The sequence below is a fragment of the Stegastes partitus genome, unplaced genomic scaffold, assembly GCF_000690725.1.
Source record: "Stegastes partitus isolate 25-593 unplaced genomic scaffold, Stegastes_partitus-1.0.2 Scaffold892, whole genome shotgun sequence".
Lineage (NCBI taxonomy): Eukaryota > Metazoa > Chordata > Actinopteri > Pomacentridae > Stegastes > Stegastes partitus.
Genome location: NW_007578623.1, coordinates 75,223 through 91,299, shown reverse-complemented (window position 1 = coordinate 91,299; position 16,077 = coordinate 75,223). Strand labels below are relative to the sequence as shown.

General features: G+C 41.4%; 3 protein-coding genes across 4 annotated transcripts in view; 2 read left to right on the top strand and 1 right to left on the bottom strand.

Annotated features, from left to right (window-relative positions):
* The window catches only part of bmper (BMP binding endothelial regulator), a 34,627-nt gene extending 30,817 nt beyond the window's left edge, over window positions 1-3,810 (top strand). The window contains exons 13-16 of the mRNA XM_008293533.1: window positions 511-712; window positions 1,327-1,669; window positions 1,770-1,900; window positions 2,301-3,810. Of these exons, the coding sequence (XP_008291755.1) occupies window positions 511-712; window positions 1,327-1,669; window positions 1,770-1,900; window positions 2,301-2,482 (858 nt within the window). The 3' untranslated portion in view covers window positions 2,483-3,810. The remainder of the gene's footprint in view (window positions 1-510; window positions 713-1,326; window positions 1,670-1,769; window positions 1,901-2,300) is intronic.
* On the bottom strand, window positions 3,736-11,717 carry eaf1 (ELL associated factor 1). The gene is made up of 6 exons (XM_008293534.1): window positions 11,501-11,717; window positions 10,618-10,712; window positions 10,222-10,358; window positions 9,806-9,978; window positions 9,115-9,336; window positions 3,736-8,520 (listed from the first exon to the last, which is right to left on the bottom strand). Exons 1-6 carry the CDS (start codon window positions 11,601-11,603, stop codon window positions 8,471-8,473), a joined length of 780 nt encoding a protein of 259 aa, XP_008291756.1. The 5' UTR covers window positions 11,604-11,717; the 3' UTR covers window positions 3,736-8,470.
* A 330-nt stretch (window positions 11,718-12,047) lies between these two features.
* mettl6 (methyltransferase 6, methylcytidine) lies at window positions 12,048-15,567 on the top strand. 2 transcript variants are annotated; one of them, XM_008293532.1, is made up of 6 exons: window positions 12,048-12,066; window positions 12,230-12,473; window positions 12,953-13,087; window positions 13,577-13,747; window positions 14,076-14,217; window positions 14,756-15,567. In XM_008293532.1, the coding sequence occupies exons 2-6, from the start codon at window positions 12,243-12,245 to the stop codon at window positions 14,908-14,910; spliced, it is 834 nt and encodes a 277-aa protein (XP_008291754.1). In that variant the 5' UTR covers window positions 12,048-12,066; window positions 12,230-12,242; the 3' UTR covers window positions 14,911-15,567. The 2 variants fall into 2 exon arrangements, with proteins under 2 accessions (XP_008291754.1, XP_008291753.1); XM_008293531.1 differs by lacking the exon at window positions 12,048-12,066 and having other exon boundaries at window positions 12,082-12,473.
* Window positions 15,568-16,077: the final 510 nt, after the last annotated feature.

The following is a 16,077-nucleotide window of genomic DNA, read 5'->3' as shown; positions in this document are numbered from 1 at the left end:
GCTGCCTTTTTCTTTTCTTTTTAGATCTAGCCAATGAGGGCAGGATTTCTCAGACCTAAACATAGCTTGCTTTATCCTTTCTGCGCCCAGCTGTTAGCTGTCAGTTAGATCCAATAGGTGAAATTTGTGCACAGTGATTTAAACAAACGTGTAAATAAATTAGCCATGGAGTTATTTGGAAGGCACCTTTAATCGAGCCAGACTAGCAGTTCTCCTCAAGTTGTAGACTTTGTGCTGATTAGAAGAGCATTAAGAAAGCAAACAAGGGTATTTTACTAAATGTTGTCATATGTTTTTACGGATCATGCATGCAGCAGCAGAGTCGCTCTATAGATGCTACTCTTTAGGTTTAAGATCATTCTTACCAGCTGTAATCTGACACTGCATGCAATTGTAAATATATTTTCATAATAAAATAAGCGTAGACAGTATCAGTACTCTAACCTCTAGCTCAAACTAAACCAATTTAATGCTTGATCAACTTCAAGTCTTCTGTTACCTTCATCCCAGGTGTTGGTGAAGAACGACGCTCGGCGGACTCGCTCCTTCTCCTGGACTCAGTCTGTTGAGGTGAGGTTGGGAGGTTTGATCCTCAGCCTGCACCAGCACCTGACGGTCCGGAGGAACGGTACCCGCATCGCCCTGCCCTTCCACGGCCCCGGCGTGCACATCGACCTGGACGGATACCTGCTCAAGCTCACCACCATCGCAGGTCAGCACACGTCGCTCTGGTGTCACTTTTTAGAAGTCCTGGCTCTGATTATAAAGCTGCAAACATACGCCTCCTTCTTTAGTCTTAGATTTGGAAACACTGTGTTTTGTTAGAACCTTCACACTTTACAGTTTTTTTCTTAAAAACAAAATAAAATAATTAATGGGTACCTGTTTACTGTAGCAGCAACACTTTTCACTAGTAATTCACAGCAAAGTACAGCTAAACAGTTTGTAATGTTTAACAACTTACAAATGCAAGCAATAAGCTGAGTCAATATGATGTAGTTTATCAGTGTGTTCATTCATTTATTTGAACTCTGAAAGGGGCTATAATTATTCCCGTCACACACTCTGTGACAAACCAGAGTTTGTGTTCAGTTTTCATGACACTGGAGCAAACTTTATTCACTAAAAGTTATAGAGAAAAGTAGTAAGTTGACATTATTTTGTCTTGACAGAGGTCAAGAAGGTTTAATGCTCAAATGCTTAAAACAGATTTTTTAAAGCACTCATCTCTGTTTAGTTTATTGGATAGAGAAGCATTGGCCAAAAAAAAAAAAAACTCCAGTCTATAAATTCTAACTAAGCTTTGCTCTCCACCTCCACAAGCAGGTCTGGAGATCACATGGGACGGTGACAGTTTTGTGGAGGTTGTAGCCGCCCCCCATCTTCGGGGACGGCTCTGCGGCCTCTGCGGCAACTACAACGGCCACAAGCGCGACGACACCATGGGAGGTGACGGCCAGTTCAAGTTTGACGTGGACGAGTTTGCCGAGTCGTGGCGAGTCGAAGGAAATGAGGTTTGCTCGCAGCAGCACCCGCCTCGCAGGCCGACATCCTTCCTGTGCCCCGGCAGCGTCAAAGTCAAGTTCCGGGCCCACCGGGAGTGTCAGAAGATAAAGTCGTGGGAGTTTCAAAAGTGTCACCGTGTGGTGGACTTCGGCCCTTTCTACAGGTGAGGACGAGGCCGAGTACGCTCGTATTCGTCTAATAACATAAGCTACTCCCTGCCCCAAAAGCTGAACCTAAACTAAGCCAAAACATTTTCTCTGCAGGTCGTGTGTGACGGACATGTGTGAGTGTCCGGTCCATAAAAACTGTTACTGTGAGTCCTTCATCGCCTACAGCCGAGCCTGCGAGAGGGAAGGAGTGCCTGTCCTTTGGAAGCCTGATACTGTTTGTATGGGTTAGTAAAGACTGATCATTGCTGCCGCTGGTAGTCTAGTTCACATTACCCCCTCTACAAACCAGAAACGCAAAACTATCCACTAAAATCAGCTTTTGAATAGATTTAAAGCAAGAAAGCTGATCTAGAATGATCACCTTTCCATTGTTCCCATCTCTAGTATCAGCAAGGGAACACATGAATACGACTGACTCTATAAGGCATTGGATTTCCCCTTACACTCCATATTTATTGAAATAAAATGTTTGTGATGTAATATTAATGAACTGAATGGCTTTTATAACAGCTTACAAATGTCAAATGTTCAGTACTAAGTGCACCAGGAACTGTTCATTACGAGAAAAGTTGCCTCATTGCTCATTAAGTCCCAATCTCATTTTTTTCCTCTTCCCCCCATCAGCCACCCAGTGCAAACACGACGCTGTATACGACACCTGCGGGCCGGGCTGCACCAAAACCTGCGACAACTGGAACGAGATCGGCCCGTGCCTCAAGCCCTGCGTGGCCGGCTGCCACTGCCCCGCCAACCTGGTGCTGTTCCAGGGACGCTGCATCAAACCCACGGCCTGCCCAGGACGGTGACCCTTGTGACCCGGGAGGGAGGGGGGGCCAGGTTCAGGAGGGCCGTCTGTAGTATTCAAAATTAAGGGGCCAAACTAACCATGAAGAGTTCGGGTGGACGCTAAAGGGCCTCGAGTCGACAGATCAGATGCAACAAGGTACTCAGGGTCCATAACTTCGCCAAGAAGCGCGTTGCAGTGATTTAGACGTCAAGAGATACAGACTACAGTGATGGACTGAAGGGAATCTTAGTGGATCTTAGTGAAACGCTCAGCTTCTGACTTCCTTGTGCCTCTCGCGATACCATGTAGTGTTACTACACCAGTCACCACCAACGGAGGTGCAAACTTTTCATCTTGGAGAGGAAAAACTCAGCTCCCAGGAGAAAACTCAAGGGGCCCGATTTGGAGGTCACCCATCCGAGGAACATTCGGGGAAACGATTTGGGCCGGAGGACTCCTATTAGAGCCAACCAGGCGCCTGAATTTCTCTTGCAAACACACTAAAATGGAAAACTGGGCATCTGCATTTGGAATAGGGAGATTCAAAGTGGAAAAAAAAAACTCTTAATGCATCATATCAAAGTGCCCTGGTGAACTCTCTTCCATCATTTCATACTGTAAGCTAGCCAGATTTATATGAAAGACAGACAGCTTTTATATTATTATTGTTCTAATTATTATTATTATTTGTTGTTGATGTTGTTAATTTATATATCGGTCAATTGACATGTCGTAGCAAGAGCCAGAATCATGAATATAATTGCGTTACAAATGATTTAAAGGGAAACAAAAGCTATTTATGTATTTGTTGTGTACTTCTTGTGTGACTGTTTGAAGAGAAAATGCCCAAATGTGACTCAGTTGTTGCACCATCGCAGGGAAAAAGTACTGTATTGTATTAATGCTCCGTGTACAGGTTGTTGTGGTTAGTATCAAATTGAAGGTGTTCATGTAAGCATATGGTTTCACTTGATGATAATTATTTAAGACCAGCAATATAATCTTTTCTCGAAGTTCACTTTCGCCGCCTTCTTTGCTCTTTGAAGTGTCTGAAATACCTGGAGACCTTTTTCCTTATTTTTTCCCGCAGCCAAAGTTGAAAATTAAAGTTTGATTCACACTTGACACCAGATGAAAATAATGCAGCAGGCAGTGTTTATAGTGGCTTAGTTAGATGTGTGCAGCTGAAGGCAGATCACCAGTCGTTGTTTAACTCCGTTTTTCTGCATCGAGACAAAGAAAAACAATTCTCACAATAAAAAGAGGTAAAACTACATTTGCACACCTTTAATACACTTCAAATTTGTACAAACATAGTTCACTGAAACATAGCCCTAAAATAAAAAAACTAAAGCACCAAATACAACAGAGATCATGAGACAACAAAACTACGTTTCAAGAGTTGTACAGCTTTCAAGGGAAAAACACCAGAGTGGAAAATTAGACCTTTGTGTCCACCTGCTTCGGTGGTTTGACTCATTCTACGGTTTTTATCGTCCGCTTTAACTTCCTGTACGGCTGCTGTTTAAAAGCAGGAGGACAACTGTAAGCTGGGGTGGGTTGAGAAACTGATCATCAGCACCAGAGGGATGCGTCGTTTCTAAATTCCCACACAAAAGAAGAAATACTTAAGTGGTAATCTGAGAAGCAGAACATCTGATGGGTTTTTTAGCACAGTGCATTATGTCAGTGAGTGTTAATGAAAACAGAAATCCATCAGAAGATCTTTTTAAGGAACACCAAAAACACCAGCTGGATGCTGTGTGATGGCAGATGATTGGACATGGATGCCCTGAATGTTAATTGAAGAGTTTCATTTCAAAATTGCGACACGTTCATCGCTGTAAAGTTGGTGCAAAATAGTTCAAAATACAGTTAATAGTATTTGGATCGCAGAAAACCAAGATAAAGCTTAGTAAATTCACTCATTTTAATTTGGTAGAAATGTTGCTGTTTTCCATTTGCAAGCCCCTAAACACACAAACACGTGTTTTGTTTTGTTTTTTTTTTTTAAATGTGGTTGATGATGGAACTCTGTCAGATTAAAGTTAGATGGAGCTACGCTGGGAATTACATGAGGTCACCCGTCTCAGGTAACGTTTGTCCTACCTTAAAGCATTGTTTGTCCTATTTGTTTAAGGTTCCCTCACATCCCAACAGCAATCAATAAATCAACTGCTCTGACAATTAAATAAACCAGTAATCTGAGGCAGTGACAGACCTAATAATAGGTAATCATTGCATCCATCCTGCAAGAAATGATCGGATGTTCAGCCTAACTTCATTCACTCTGCCCATGCAACCATTGTGCATCACCAGAGTCTACGAGGCTAGCTGGACCATGCTGCTGTGTTTCAGTTTTACACCTAAACCTGCAACATCTTCTCATCTTTCTATTTCCACACTGACAGCAGCTGCAGGAGTCCAAGGGCATGAAAAGTGACGTCAGCTGCTCTTCTGTTGGACAGGTAATCATCATTTGTCTTGTCTTGTGATCACGACTAAGTAGTTTCCAGTAGGAACCCACCGTACTCATGTGCTTTCCAAATCTTGCTTTCTCTTGGTGATTTCACGTACTCTAACTTTAAAAGGTGCAAAATGTGAGTGAGGCAGATGCCAAATGGAGTCGAAGTCTAACTAGGTGCAAAGTAAAAACACCTGTGGCTGTGCAAGAAATGTAACCAAGGCTGCATCTGAAATCATTGCCTGTTTACTGCCTGTAATACCTGCTTCAAGGATCTGGGATTTCAATTTACAGTCCACCGTAGAGTGTTACTTATATAGGGAGCAGCTGGTTTGATTGAAAACGCACTTGTTTCTCTTCTGTTATTGTCCCTCTGCAGACAAGCATCTCTAGCGGCATGTCTACAAGTGTCTCATAAAGAAAGCGGCACGTCAGAGCACCAGCAGCAGCCTCAGTCCATTACTACACAGCGGCTACAGGTCACCTGTGATTCAGCAGTACAGGGTTACTGTGGCTGCAAGGACTAAATAGCAGAAAATACTTAATCTAAAAAGATGCTTTGAGTTGTGGTCATACACGCTAAAAGTGTGCTGCTAAGTTAGTTGATATTCCCTAAACCGTGTGTGAAAAAGATGACTTAAGATGATTTAAAACTAATAATTTAAAGTAGTGTACGCTCTTCATGTTAGGAGTACAATCATGACTTTGTGTCTGTTCCGTGTCATGTATTCGGCACAAGGTTTGTGCAGCACGTGTTAAGGACGATGAAGTATTTCTTCTTTTATCTTATTTTGAAAGGCCAGTGAGTACGAGTTAGAGGGATCCTTTAGCAGACGCTGGATATAATATTCATAGTTATTTATTTATTAGCGTGCACCTGTACCTATGAATCGCTGTGGTTTCATTGGCTGAGAAGAAGCCACTCATGTGCACAGAGGGAGCAAGTAAAGGAGCCTCTCTGGCAGCCACCACAGGCCCTCCTACATGCTTCAAAATGGATGGATATTATTTGTTTCCAATCTGCGACCTCACTCCTGGATCCTACTAAACATACACACTTGTTCCTTAAACTAAAAAAAATCTTAGTTTACTAGAAAGCAGATTAGCCGTCTAATAAGAAGAGATCATCTGTCACAGTGAAGAACACAAATGAAAAACCAACATTTGAACGTCAGTGTGAAAGTTGATTCTGCTCATTTTGTAATGAAACTCTTCTGTCTTGTTTTTGACTTCAGGTTGTTGCACTGCTTTAATAATAGTAATAATAATAATATGCCATACAAGCAATACCAACTGATATTTCCTAGCACCAGTGTCTCTGGCAGATAAAGGGAAAAGTCACTCACAAAGCAGTCTGAGATGAAAGTAAAATGAATACAACAACACACTGATGTAACACCATGAACATTCCTGCACATCTTGCACGTGATGAGGGGCAGTTCAACTCTTTGGCATTTTAAGAAAACGACACATTCACCTAAATTTCCCAACTGAAATGCTGTAAGGCATGGGATGGTACTATGATATAGATAGTGTATGAAAAATCTGAACCGAAAATAAAATGTTCTCTGTTTAAAAAAATAGAAGATGTAGCTGATACAATAAATTTGAAACCAAAAATTGGCATTTCTGGAAAAAAAAAAGGAAACTAAATCCCTTTGGGAAACTTACTTCCCTTTGCAAACTAAACCCTGCATATTTTGGTTTTTTCACAACAGATAAGTGAATTTTTGTACTCGCAAACGCCGACGCCCCTTTTAAATCTCAACCCTTTAGATGAACTGCTCAGTTATTGTTTCACTAACTGACAGTGGAGGATTTAAAAAACATAATTCTTTTAAACATTGCTGTCACTGATTCTACTCTGTGTCAGCTTTTATCACCTGACCATCTCACTGAAAGTAACTGAGCTCAGAAAATACATTTGTCTTATCTGTGAGATGCAGGAAAATCAGCATACACTCAAACAGCTGCATCCGGTTTGGTAATACTGCCAACAACAGCCAATTTTACACTTTGACTGAACTTCTTGAGCTTTCTTAGCTCTTTATTTTTGATTCTCCAGCTTCAGAAATACTTTGTTTGAGCTTCTTAGGCTCTGATCTACATCCCTGTATGAAACTGTTGCTGCTGCATGAGGAAAATAACAGCTAAGAGAGAATAATGTCTACTGCTACATGACAGACAGTGGAAGTAAATGAGTAGCTGGTGAGGAAAAAGAAATATCTAGCAGCTGATAGATTTCTAGAGAATGAAACCAGAGCTAAAGTGGGAGTGAATACTACACTTACATTCAATTGCTTGCTAACATATTATCCATACCAGCATAGTCGATACAAGCCTGTTTCTGCGTTTGTTTATGAGTCTTCTCTGCCCCCTTGTGGTGAAAAAGAAATCACAAAACATCAGCAACATGTGTCACCTCTAGTTTCCTACAAGGTAAAACAAAAGAGGAGTCTTGAATCCTAATTGCCAGACCCTAAAAATCCTCAGAGCAGCAACTTGACACATAATTTATGTAAATTCTTCTGTGATTGATGCACGTTTTTAAAAGAAAACCTGGTGAAATTTAGTGTTTTTCTTGTTGTCAACAAATCTGAAAAACAAAGCTTAGCCTGCTCAGATCACCAAATTTGGACAAATCCTCAAAATAGATCCCAACAAATGCAGCATTTCCAGTTGTTTGAAGGCCTTACTGATCCTTTAAAACAAATCAAATGATATATTGGTGAAGCAGTTCTGACGTGTCGCTGAGAAGTATTGAGAGATCGTCTGACACTTTGTTGGTTTTGCTTTTTCATAGGATTTGTTGACTGCAAGGAAAATGTAGAATGACACCATCCGAATTCTTTAATGAAGGTCATCTAACATTAGCTCGACCTTTACTGAGACTACTTTCTAAAATGAACAGCAAACAGCCACCTAAAGTTGAGACTAGGAAGGCACAAAGTAAAGTTGATTCTTTGCGCTCAATACCCATCTCAGATAGCAAAGCGGCTTTTCTTTTTCTCTTTGATGTGTTGCTCATTTGCAGGATATTTGTGCAATTCTGCTTTTTTTTTTTTTTGTTGTATGCTTAGTAAACTGATAAAAACACGACGTTGCAGAGAAGACTCCCACAGCTCTCTCTGACAAATGTCAAGACAAGGGGAGGGAACACGGAGCGACATCTCGAGATCGGCATCTTGCTCGACTTACCATAAAACAAAAATCCAACAAAAACAGATGATACAAGTAGATAAAACTAGCTTCTCTAAGTACAGAAAATATGCATGTGCACTCTAATATATATTCTTCCAAACCTCTCAAGTAAAATTAGTTTTTTTTTTTCTGAAGTTTTGCTATACAAAACAAAATATACATCTAATAAAAAATACACTCTCAAAGTTCCAAGCAGGCCAGCTTTAAGGATATACTAAAATAAAATTTAAAAAAATACAGTCAAACCAAGATATACAGCTGGGATCAGCTATCACAGCAAAGGAACAAGTGAACCAGGCAGAAAGTAGGAGGAGTGTGAAGAGAGAGACTGACCAGGAGAGCTCAGTCATCGTCGCTGTCGCTGCCGGACTCACTGAGCTGAAGGTCATTTCCTGTGAAGACCAGAAGGGACAAAAAAACGGGGGTTAAAATGTCTTGTTTGTGTATATAGGCTTCACTTATCACCACATGTCTTAGCTTGTCGTAGCATATTGTTATATTGCAACAGATTTGGCCAAAACCATAAATGCACACACAGCAATCACCAGGATTCGTTTTAATATTGAACAAAATATATTAATGAGGCGAAATCTGAAATGAAGAGTGGCTTTTGCTTGCAGCAGGCATCAGCGATAACGCCATGACTGGAAACAAGTGTTCTAAGAGGGTGGGTATGATGACAATGCACTTTCATCTACAGGCAGTGGAAAGTCAGCACTGGCAGAAACCCCAGCTAACTGACATAGCAAACCCTGCATGTGATCGTGCAAACAAATAAGGGTGTAGTGGCCAGAAGGGGACTGAGCCAACAGCCCACCCAGAAGCACACTGTGGATTTAACAGTCAACTCCATCTGTTAACAGAAAAGTGCTGCGGTAGCTCAGTTGTGTTGGAAGTGAGGAAGCGGGATTAGCGACACAGAAAACGAACGTGTGCATGAGTCACGTCTCTCCATCTGAGTCAGAGCGCAACCTTTTGATACTCACGGAGTGTGTTCATGAGCTGGTTGTTGCCCTGCTGCCGGTCGGCTCCTCCGTTGGCCATGGGGTGGCGGCTGGGGGAGGTCTGGCTGAGTGGTCGGGGGGCGTCGTGCTCGCCGTCGCTGCTGCTGCTGTCGTCGCCGCTTCCCGAGGCGCTGGCTGAGTCAGAGGAGCTGCTGCTGCCGCTGCTGCTCATCTGCTCTATCACCTCCACCTCCGCTCGCAGCTCTGTCAACAGCAGCAGGGAGTCAGCGGAGTTTGTTTTACATTCATGTCATTGTGGGATACTGAGCGTGTTTGAACAGTGACTAAATGGTTTATAACACACTGTCATAGAGCTGGAAGCAGATGTGTTTAATATTATATTTCTTTAACAGCTGTAAGCCCTCCGGTGGGTAGCCATAAATGGAGGCTGGTATAAACGTGAATAATGAATATTAGTAATAATAATGCAATAAGTACATCTAATTGTTGACTAAATTTCTCACCAAAAAACACTTTAATTTCTTTCATTTCTGCATACAACTAAAATATAGTGTGATAAAAAAAAGAAGTTATGTTCATATAGTGCTTATGAATGATAAATAGAGCATGTTAAAGTAAGGTGTTACCAAAAATAATTTATTACAGTGACTATGTCAAAATGGCACTGGCTCATAAGTCTCTGATTTCACGGGCTGTCGCTGAACCCTCTCACCTCTCTTGATGTCATCAAGTTGCGGCTCTGGGGAGGGATTATCCTTAGATGGGGAGGGAGAGGTTTTGATCCCAGCCCCAGGCTTGGTCGGAGCCCGAAACTGAGAGCTGGGCTGACTGGACCGAACTGACTGCTGCTCAATCCGGGCCTGGATCTTACTGCTGCCCTCCGCCCTGCAAAACACCAACACACAGTCAGCCCATAGTAGTGCTTTCTGACCAGCTACCATCTTATTTCAAAACGCTCTGGAACTGTACAGACAACACAAGACAAGTCTTCAAGCTAAATGTGGTTTAACAGTAACTCAGATCAGCCTGCTACACTTGCACTCTCTCCAGACAGCACTCTGATGTCACAAGTCACAATCACATCTCTTAAAGTGTTTTTCATTGGTCTGAATTTCTCAGATATCTCACCTGGTTTTCTTGACCTGGATGCTGCTGCTCAGCTTCTCCAGTACGAACTCCCCGGTGTCATGGTTAATGATAAGCACACAGTCCTTCTGGTACGGCCGCTTGTTTCCTTTGAATACTGTCATTGGAGGCGTGGAGCCCTGAAAGAACATCAAGAATCTAAATGTGTATCATTTTAGTTTACTCTACAAGAGTAAAAATGTGTAATAATAATAATGATTTATATGCATGCCCATAATTATCAGGGTTGGTTGCAGACTTCCGCTAACCTGCAAGTAGCACACTTTTGCCTTTCATTGAGGAGCGCTGCCAAATGAGCTAAAATGAGGCAAAACAATAGATTTCCTACTTTTTTTGTTGTTGTTGTTACAAAAGGAGAAGAGCAACAGCCGGTCTTACTGGAATGTGAGGTAGCGTTATGGTGACTTCATCTCCTTTTCCAACTTGTAGTTCTCCTTCACAGCTCGTGTCGATAGATGCTGGTTTGAAGTCATCTGAAAAAGCAAGTTGGTTGGTCAGGTAACTCAATCAGACGTCTCTCCTGTTGTGTGTTGAAACTTTTGTCACAACTGTACATACCGACACCAATCTACCGGCTATAAGTCCATATCAGAACTACAGTGCAATGTGATTGTAACGCTGGTTTCCTGCACAATATACTATAATGAACTTGTAATGACATGACTTTATTACAACAATAATTTGTTTGCTAGAACGCACTCAGTATGTAAATAGACAAGTGAACTGTTCATGTGTGCTACTAAAGAATATGCAAATATGCTTGAGCTATTTGGAGTAAATCATTTCTTTTTGTGTATCTCTCAATAGAGAAAGCTCTGTACATCATCACAAGATTCTTGTTAAAATTCTGCAAATGGGATTTATACATATAAAGACAATAATTGCATTAACAAAAATTGTGTCCTTAACATGCAATGATGTCGGCAGTATATATAAATAGGAATAATAAAACAAATACTGTCAGGAGTGTACGAAGCAGCAACACGCCCACTTATGTATAACATGAGCGTTGTCTAAAAATAGCCTCAGTTATCTCACTGGTTGCTGTAACATTATACAAGCGGCTGTAATGATATGTTCTATGCAAACTACTTAACGTGCTTATCCAGATAATTGGCTATGTTGTGTAAGACACAGCCTCCTCGTCCATGTGAGCAAACTAATCCCACACAACAGTTAACTTAACACTGCGCTTCGTTTTGCTGGCAAAGTTTTTTTTTTGTTTTAAACACACACACACGGCGCGGTCTTTCACACTCACATCTGATAGTGTGAAAAGAAGATTTTGGCCTCTTCTCAAAGCTTTCTCCGAGCTTCAAAACATGCTCCTCTTTGTCCAGCAGCGGATTCGTGCTCCCGTTCATGGCTCCGTTCGTTTAAAATGGTCGAAACTCACATTTATGTGAAAGTACCGCGAAGAGCCGAGTCGGATCTCTCAACTCCCGGAGGGTCGGATTAAGAAGCCAACTACAAGACAAAGTTAGCTTGCTGTGGCTAACCTTTAGCAAAACATCACTTGCGTCACTCGGCCACGCCTCTTCCGGATTGTGGTCCGGCTGTCAAATATCACCGGAAGTAAACTATGTTAGCAGCAACTTTAGCTTTCATTAAAATATAATATACGTCAGTAAAAAAAACACACACACACACACACAGAATTATATGATTACTTATGATACTATATATCGGGTGTTATTTATTAAGTGACCAGCAATGACAACAATGGCGTCAAACGGATTTAAATTGTAAAGCTACACGGAAGAATTTATTTGACGGACAAGATGGACGCAAAATGTGTAGCCTGGCGTAAGTCTTTCTGAAACACAAGTAAGTTTAGAATCATTTATCGTCTAATTAAATTACATCCTAGTAAATCGCATCTAAATGGTTCCTAAATAAGAACAATAAACGGAGAGGAGAGAAAATGATGTGTTTTTTAATGTCACCATAGCACAAATGTAAACTAGTTATAATATTACACATCCTGAAGAAGTGGAGTTAAAATGTCTTCGTGTGACGGACAAACCAAAACGTCAGCTGCCAGAGTTTTGACCCAGGAGGAGCTGGACAGACTCGGCAGTGAGCGGACTCTGGTGTCCGACTTCAAGCAGATGAAGTTGGAGAAAGAAGCTCAGAAAAACTGGGACTTGTTTTACAAAAGGAACACGACGAACTTCTTCAAGGACAGACACTGGACCACCAGAGAATTTGAAGAGCTCAAAGCTTGTCGAGAGGTGAGCAAAGGAGCAGGAAGTTATTCCCAAAGTGTGCATGAAAAGGAAAGGACATTTTACATCAGAAGAGACGAGTTTTCACTGGGGTTTGTTCCATGAATCCTCACTTCTGTCGATTTTTCTTTTAGATCCCTGAGTTGGATCACTGTCATTAAAGTATTTGGGTGTAAAAGAGTCCCTAAAGTATTCTGGGTTTCATGTGTAAGGCTTCCTTCTGGCGTTATGAGACTTTACAGGACATAACTTGAGACATTTTTCAATCTGTTGTAGTCCTCAGACCATCGGCCAACTGTGTGTTGCCCTGTCTTTCAAACTTTTATTAGATTTTGTTTCGGAAGAAGCTGCAGAAATAAGTAGATAATCAGGCACAGAATATGCTTAACTTACTCCATCCAAAGCTCTGGTTGCAAAACAAATTTGCCATAAAGGATAGAGGTTCTTGTATATTTAGTTCTGTCTTTGTCTTGCCTGATTCGCAGTTTGAGTCCCAGAAGCTGGTGCTGCTCGAGGCTGGATGCGGTGTAGGAAACTGCATCTTCCCTCTGCTGGAGGACGACCTCAACATCTTCGTTTACGCGTGCGACTTCTCGCCGCGGGCTGTTGAATTTGTCAAAGTAAGACGTCTATCCATCAATGTACTTTTAGTGTAATTCACATGACAGACTTGTAGGTCAACGGAACTCCAGACTCTTTTCTAGTAACACATTGCTTTACAATCTCACAGAACCACACGTTTACATCTGACCAATACGAACTGAGTCTTCTCTTGCTGCCTGCTGAAGAACCCCAAGAATTTACAAGAGGGCTTCCCAGATTTACAAACAATTTGTTGCCCAGATGCCTATTTCACCATTAAGCCATCGCTAACATGTGTTGCCCTAAAAATGCAGTTGAGAATTTGTGACTTTTAAAATTTATGAAAGTCACCTGCTACAGTCTGGTTGCTCTTAACAGTAGAAGACTGCAGTTGTCCACCACATCTTCCTAGTAAATGAAAAAATATGAGGCACTTCAGGAAATCTTTTCTCTGGAATGAAAAAAAAGGCAAAAAGCACTTAATCATGTTAATAAAATGACTTTATACTCTTTTTAACTTTTCACAGCAAAACCCTCTATACTGCCCTGAGCGCTGTTGTGCCTTCCAGTGTGATTTAACTAAAGATGATCTGATGGAAAATGTGCCAGAGGGAAGCGTGGATGTTGTTACTCTCATCTTCGTCCTGTCAGCCGTCCATCCTGACAAGATGAAGCTGGTTTTGGAGAACATCAACAAGGTGAGAGCAGAGACAACCAGCCGGACAAATCAGTGTAGAGCTCCTGAACTCCCAGCAGATTGGAAAATATGTGTTTTTTTTTTTAAAGGTTTAAGACCAGATTGTCCCAATTCACTTACACGCATGTCATAGATCACACAACATATGTATAATCAGTGTGCATACAAACAAATGTTACAAAGATGAATTCAAAAAGGTTCCTTTATGTGGCCGCTTGAGTTCAAAACCGCAATGTACAAGCAGATATTTGATGGTATCTGACTATTGTGCGTTTGGTAGCCCTCATAAAAACTAAAAAAGTGTCCTGTGAATTGCATGTGGCTTCAAGGTGCTAAAGCCTGGAGGCATCGTCCTGTTCAGGGACTACGGCTTGCACGACCACGCCATGCTTCGATTTAAATCTGGAAACAAGTTGGGGGAGAACTTCTATGTCCGCCAAGATGGCACGAGGTCCTACTTCTTCTCTAAAGGTCAGTAAATCACTTTCTTGCCTTCTCATGTTTGTCACTTAGAAAAGTCCCAAGTACATACAGGTTGATACAATAAGCAGAAACACATGCTTTGTATGAGTAGATAGTATAGATGTATGCTGTAAATAGAATACACAACTGTTTTGCTGAGCAGTTATGTTAACGGATTTCTCAACAGCAGTAACAATTTTTGTTTTGTTATTTGTCGATCAGCTTCATATACAAAAGTGTGACACTTGCAGAAAGCAGTAAACAAGGTTTAAGAGCTAATAGAAGTTTTTATTGTTCTAAAACTTCTTTTCTCTGTATATTCTTGATTTTAGTAATTAAATAACCTATACAGCTGTTCAACCAAAAACTACAGCATAGCCAGGACACTGTAGTTCTATAACCAGAGTCAGTGGTCAGATCTTGTTTATGTGATGGATCTTTTCACATTTCTCAAACTTTCATGACGCTTTAGCAAACACCTTGAGCTTCATTCTGTGCTGTTCTCTCCCTCTAAAGTGTCCTCTGCTCTTTTTTTTACTGCTTTCAGAGTTCCTGGCCGAGTTGTTTGAGGAGACGGGCTTCCAGTCTGTCGCTAACGACTACGTTCTGAGAGAAACAGTCAACAAGAAGGAGGGTCTTTGTGTTCCCAGGGTTTTCCTGCAGAGCAAATTCACTAAGCCTGGCCAGTCACAGAGCTCTTGATGTCACTTTGTCGGTCATTTCACAAATCACTAAAGACATGGAAAAACACAAGACCGAAATGTCTGGTTGAAACAGGATAGCTGAAAAGTGATTCTATACTTTGGGGGAACTGCTATCCTAAACATTCCCAGGAGGGGACTTGTGGCTCATAGGCTCCTGGTTCTGAATCTTTCAGACCAGGAGGGAGCTACAGGTGGGTTAGTTAAGAATACCTCCTTCCACTGATTGACAAACGTGTTTTGCCTTGAGGTAAGGCTCAGAGACACTTATGGGCTGCTCCTCTGACAGAAATGAAAGCGACGTGCTTGTGCCTGGTATTTTACAGGTGGAAACTGGTGGAACTGGAAGAGTAGAAATCTCAAAAGGTGAAAGATTGTTCGGTAAATCCCTGAGCTACATATATATTGAGCAGTTCGAATTCACATTTCATAGCCTTGGTCAAAGTTAAATCAGCTGCTTGTATCATGCTGAGGAACTTTTTGCCTTCTCTCTGAGCCTTTGGCTTTTTTATTCTAACAGGTATTTTAATAATTATAGCATCAAGAGTTTCTTGATGTTAAGTGATCATTCAATTTTGTGTACATTCACTGTAATGTTTTTCGTCATGCTAATCTGTTTATATTGAGGACAAACACAAATACATTTTGTCATTTCACACTTTCGTCTGTGTCATTTCACACAATTGTTCAGATAATAATGCTCAGAGTGTCACATCCTGTTTATGGTTCAGTATTTCTGTTGTGCTGTAAGGCTGGTAATAATCAAGGTCAGTTTTATTTCTATGGCACATTTAAAAACAACCAGGGTTGACCAAAGTGCTTTACAGACTTATAGTCAACACAAAAAAGAACATATATGAACAGCCAATGAAAACCACACATATATATAAATGCATCCAGGATGTCAGCGCCTGATTGAGGTGAAAGCCATGACTTAAAAGATTCAGCAGTCTGAGCGGTCCAAAAGTCCAGGTGTAGGCTGTTCCATAGTTTGGGAGCTGCCACTGAAAAGGCTCTGTCACCTTCGGTTCGGAGTCTGGATCTAGGGACCTCCAGGACCACTCAACTGGACGACCTCAGTCCTTCGACAGGTTAGTGGACCTGAATAAGCTCTGATAAATAAAGTGGGGCCAACCCACGTAAAACTTTAAAAACAGGAAGTAAAACC

Bases quoted from the DNA above. Each gene is read 5' to 3' on its own strand.
- eaf1 (XM_008293534.1), bottom strand. From the start codon at position 11,603: ATGAACGGGAGCACGAATCCGCTGCTGGACAAAGAGGAGCATGTTTTG. The intron at 9,337-9,805 runs GTGAGAGGGTTC...TGCTGTTGACAG, and splicing joins ACTTGATGACATCAAGAGAG to AGCTGCGAGCGGAGGTGGAG. The intron at 8,521-9,114 runs GTGAGTATCAAA...TGGTCTTCACAG, and splicing joins CCAGCTCATGAACACACTCC to GAAATGACCTTCAGCTCAGT.
- mettl6 (XM_008293532.1), top strand. From the start codon at position 12,243: ATGTCTTCGTGTGACGGACAAACCAAAACGTCAGCTGCCAGAGTTTTG. The intron at 12,474-12,952 runs GTGAGCAAAGGA...CCTGATTCGCAG, and splicing joins AGCTCAAAGCTTGTCGAGAG to TTTGAGTCCCAGAAGCTGGT. The intron at 13,088-13,576 runs GTAAGACGTCTA...AACTTTTCACAG, and splicing joins GGGCTGTTGAATTTGTCAAA to CAAAACCCTCTATACTGCCC.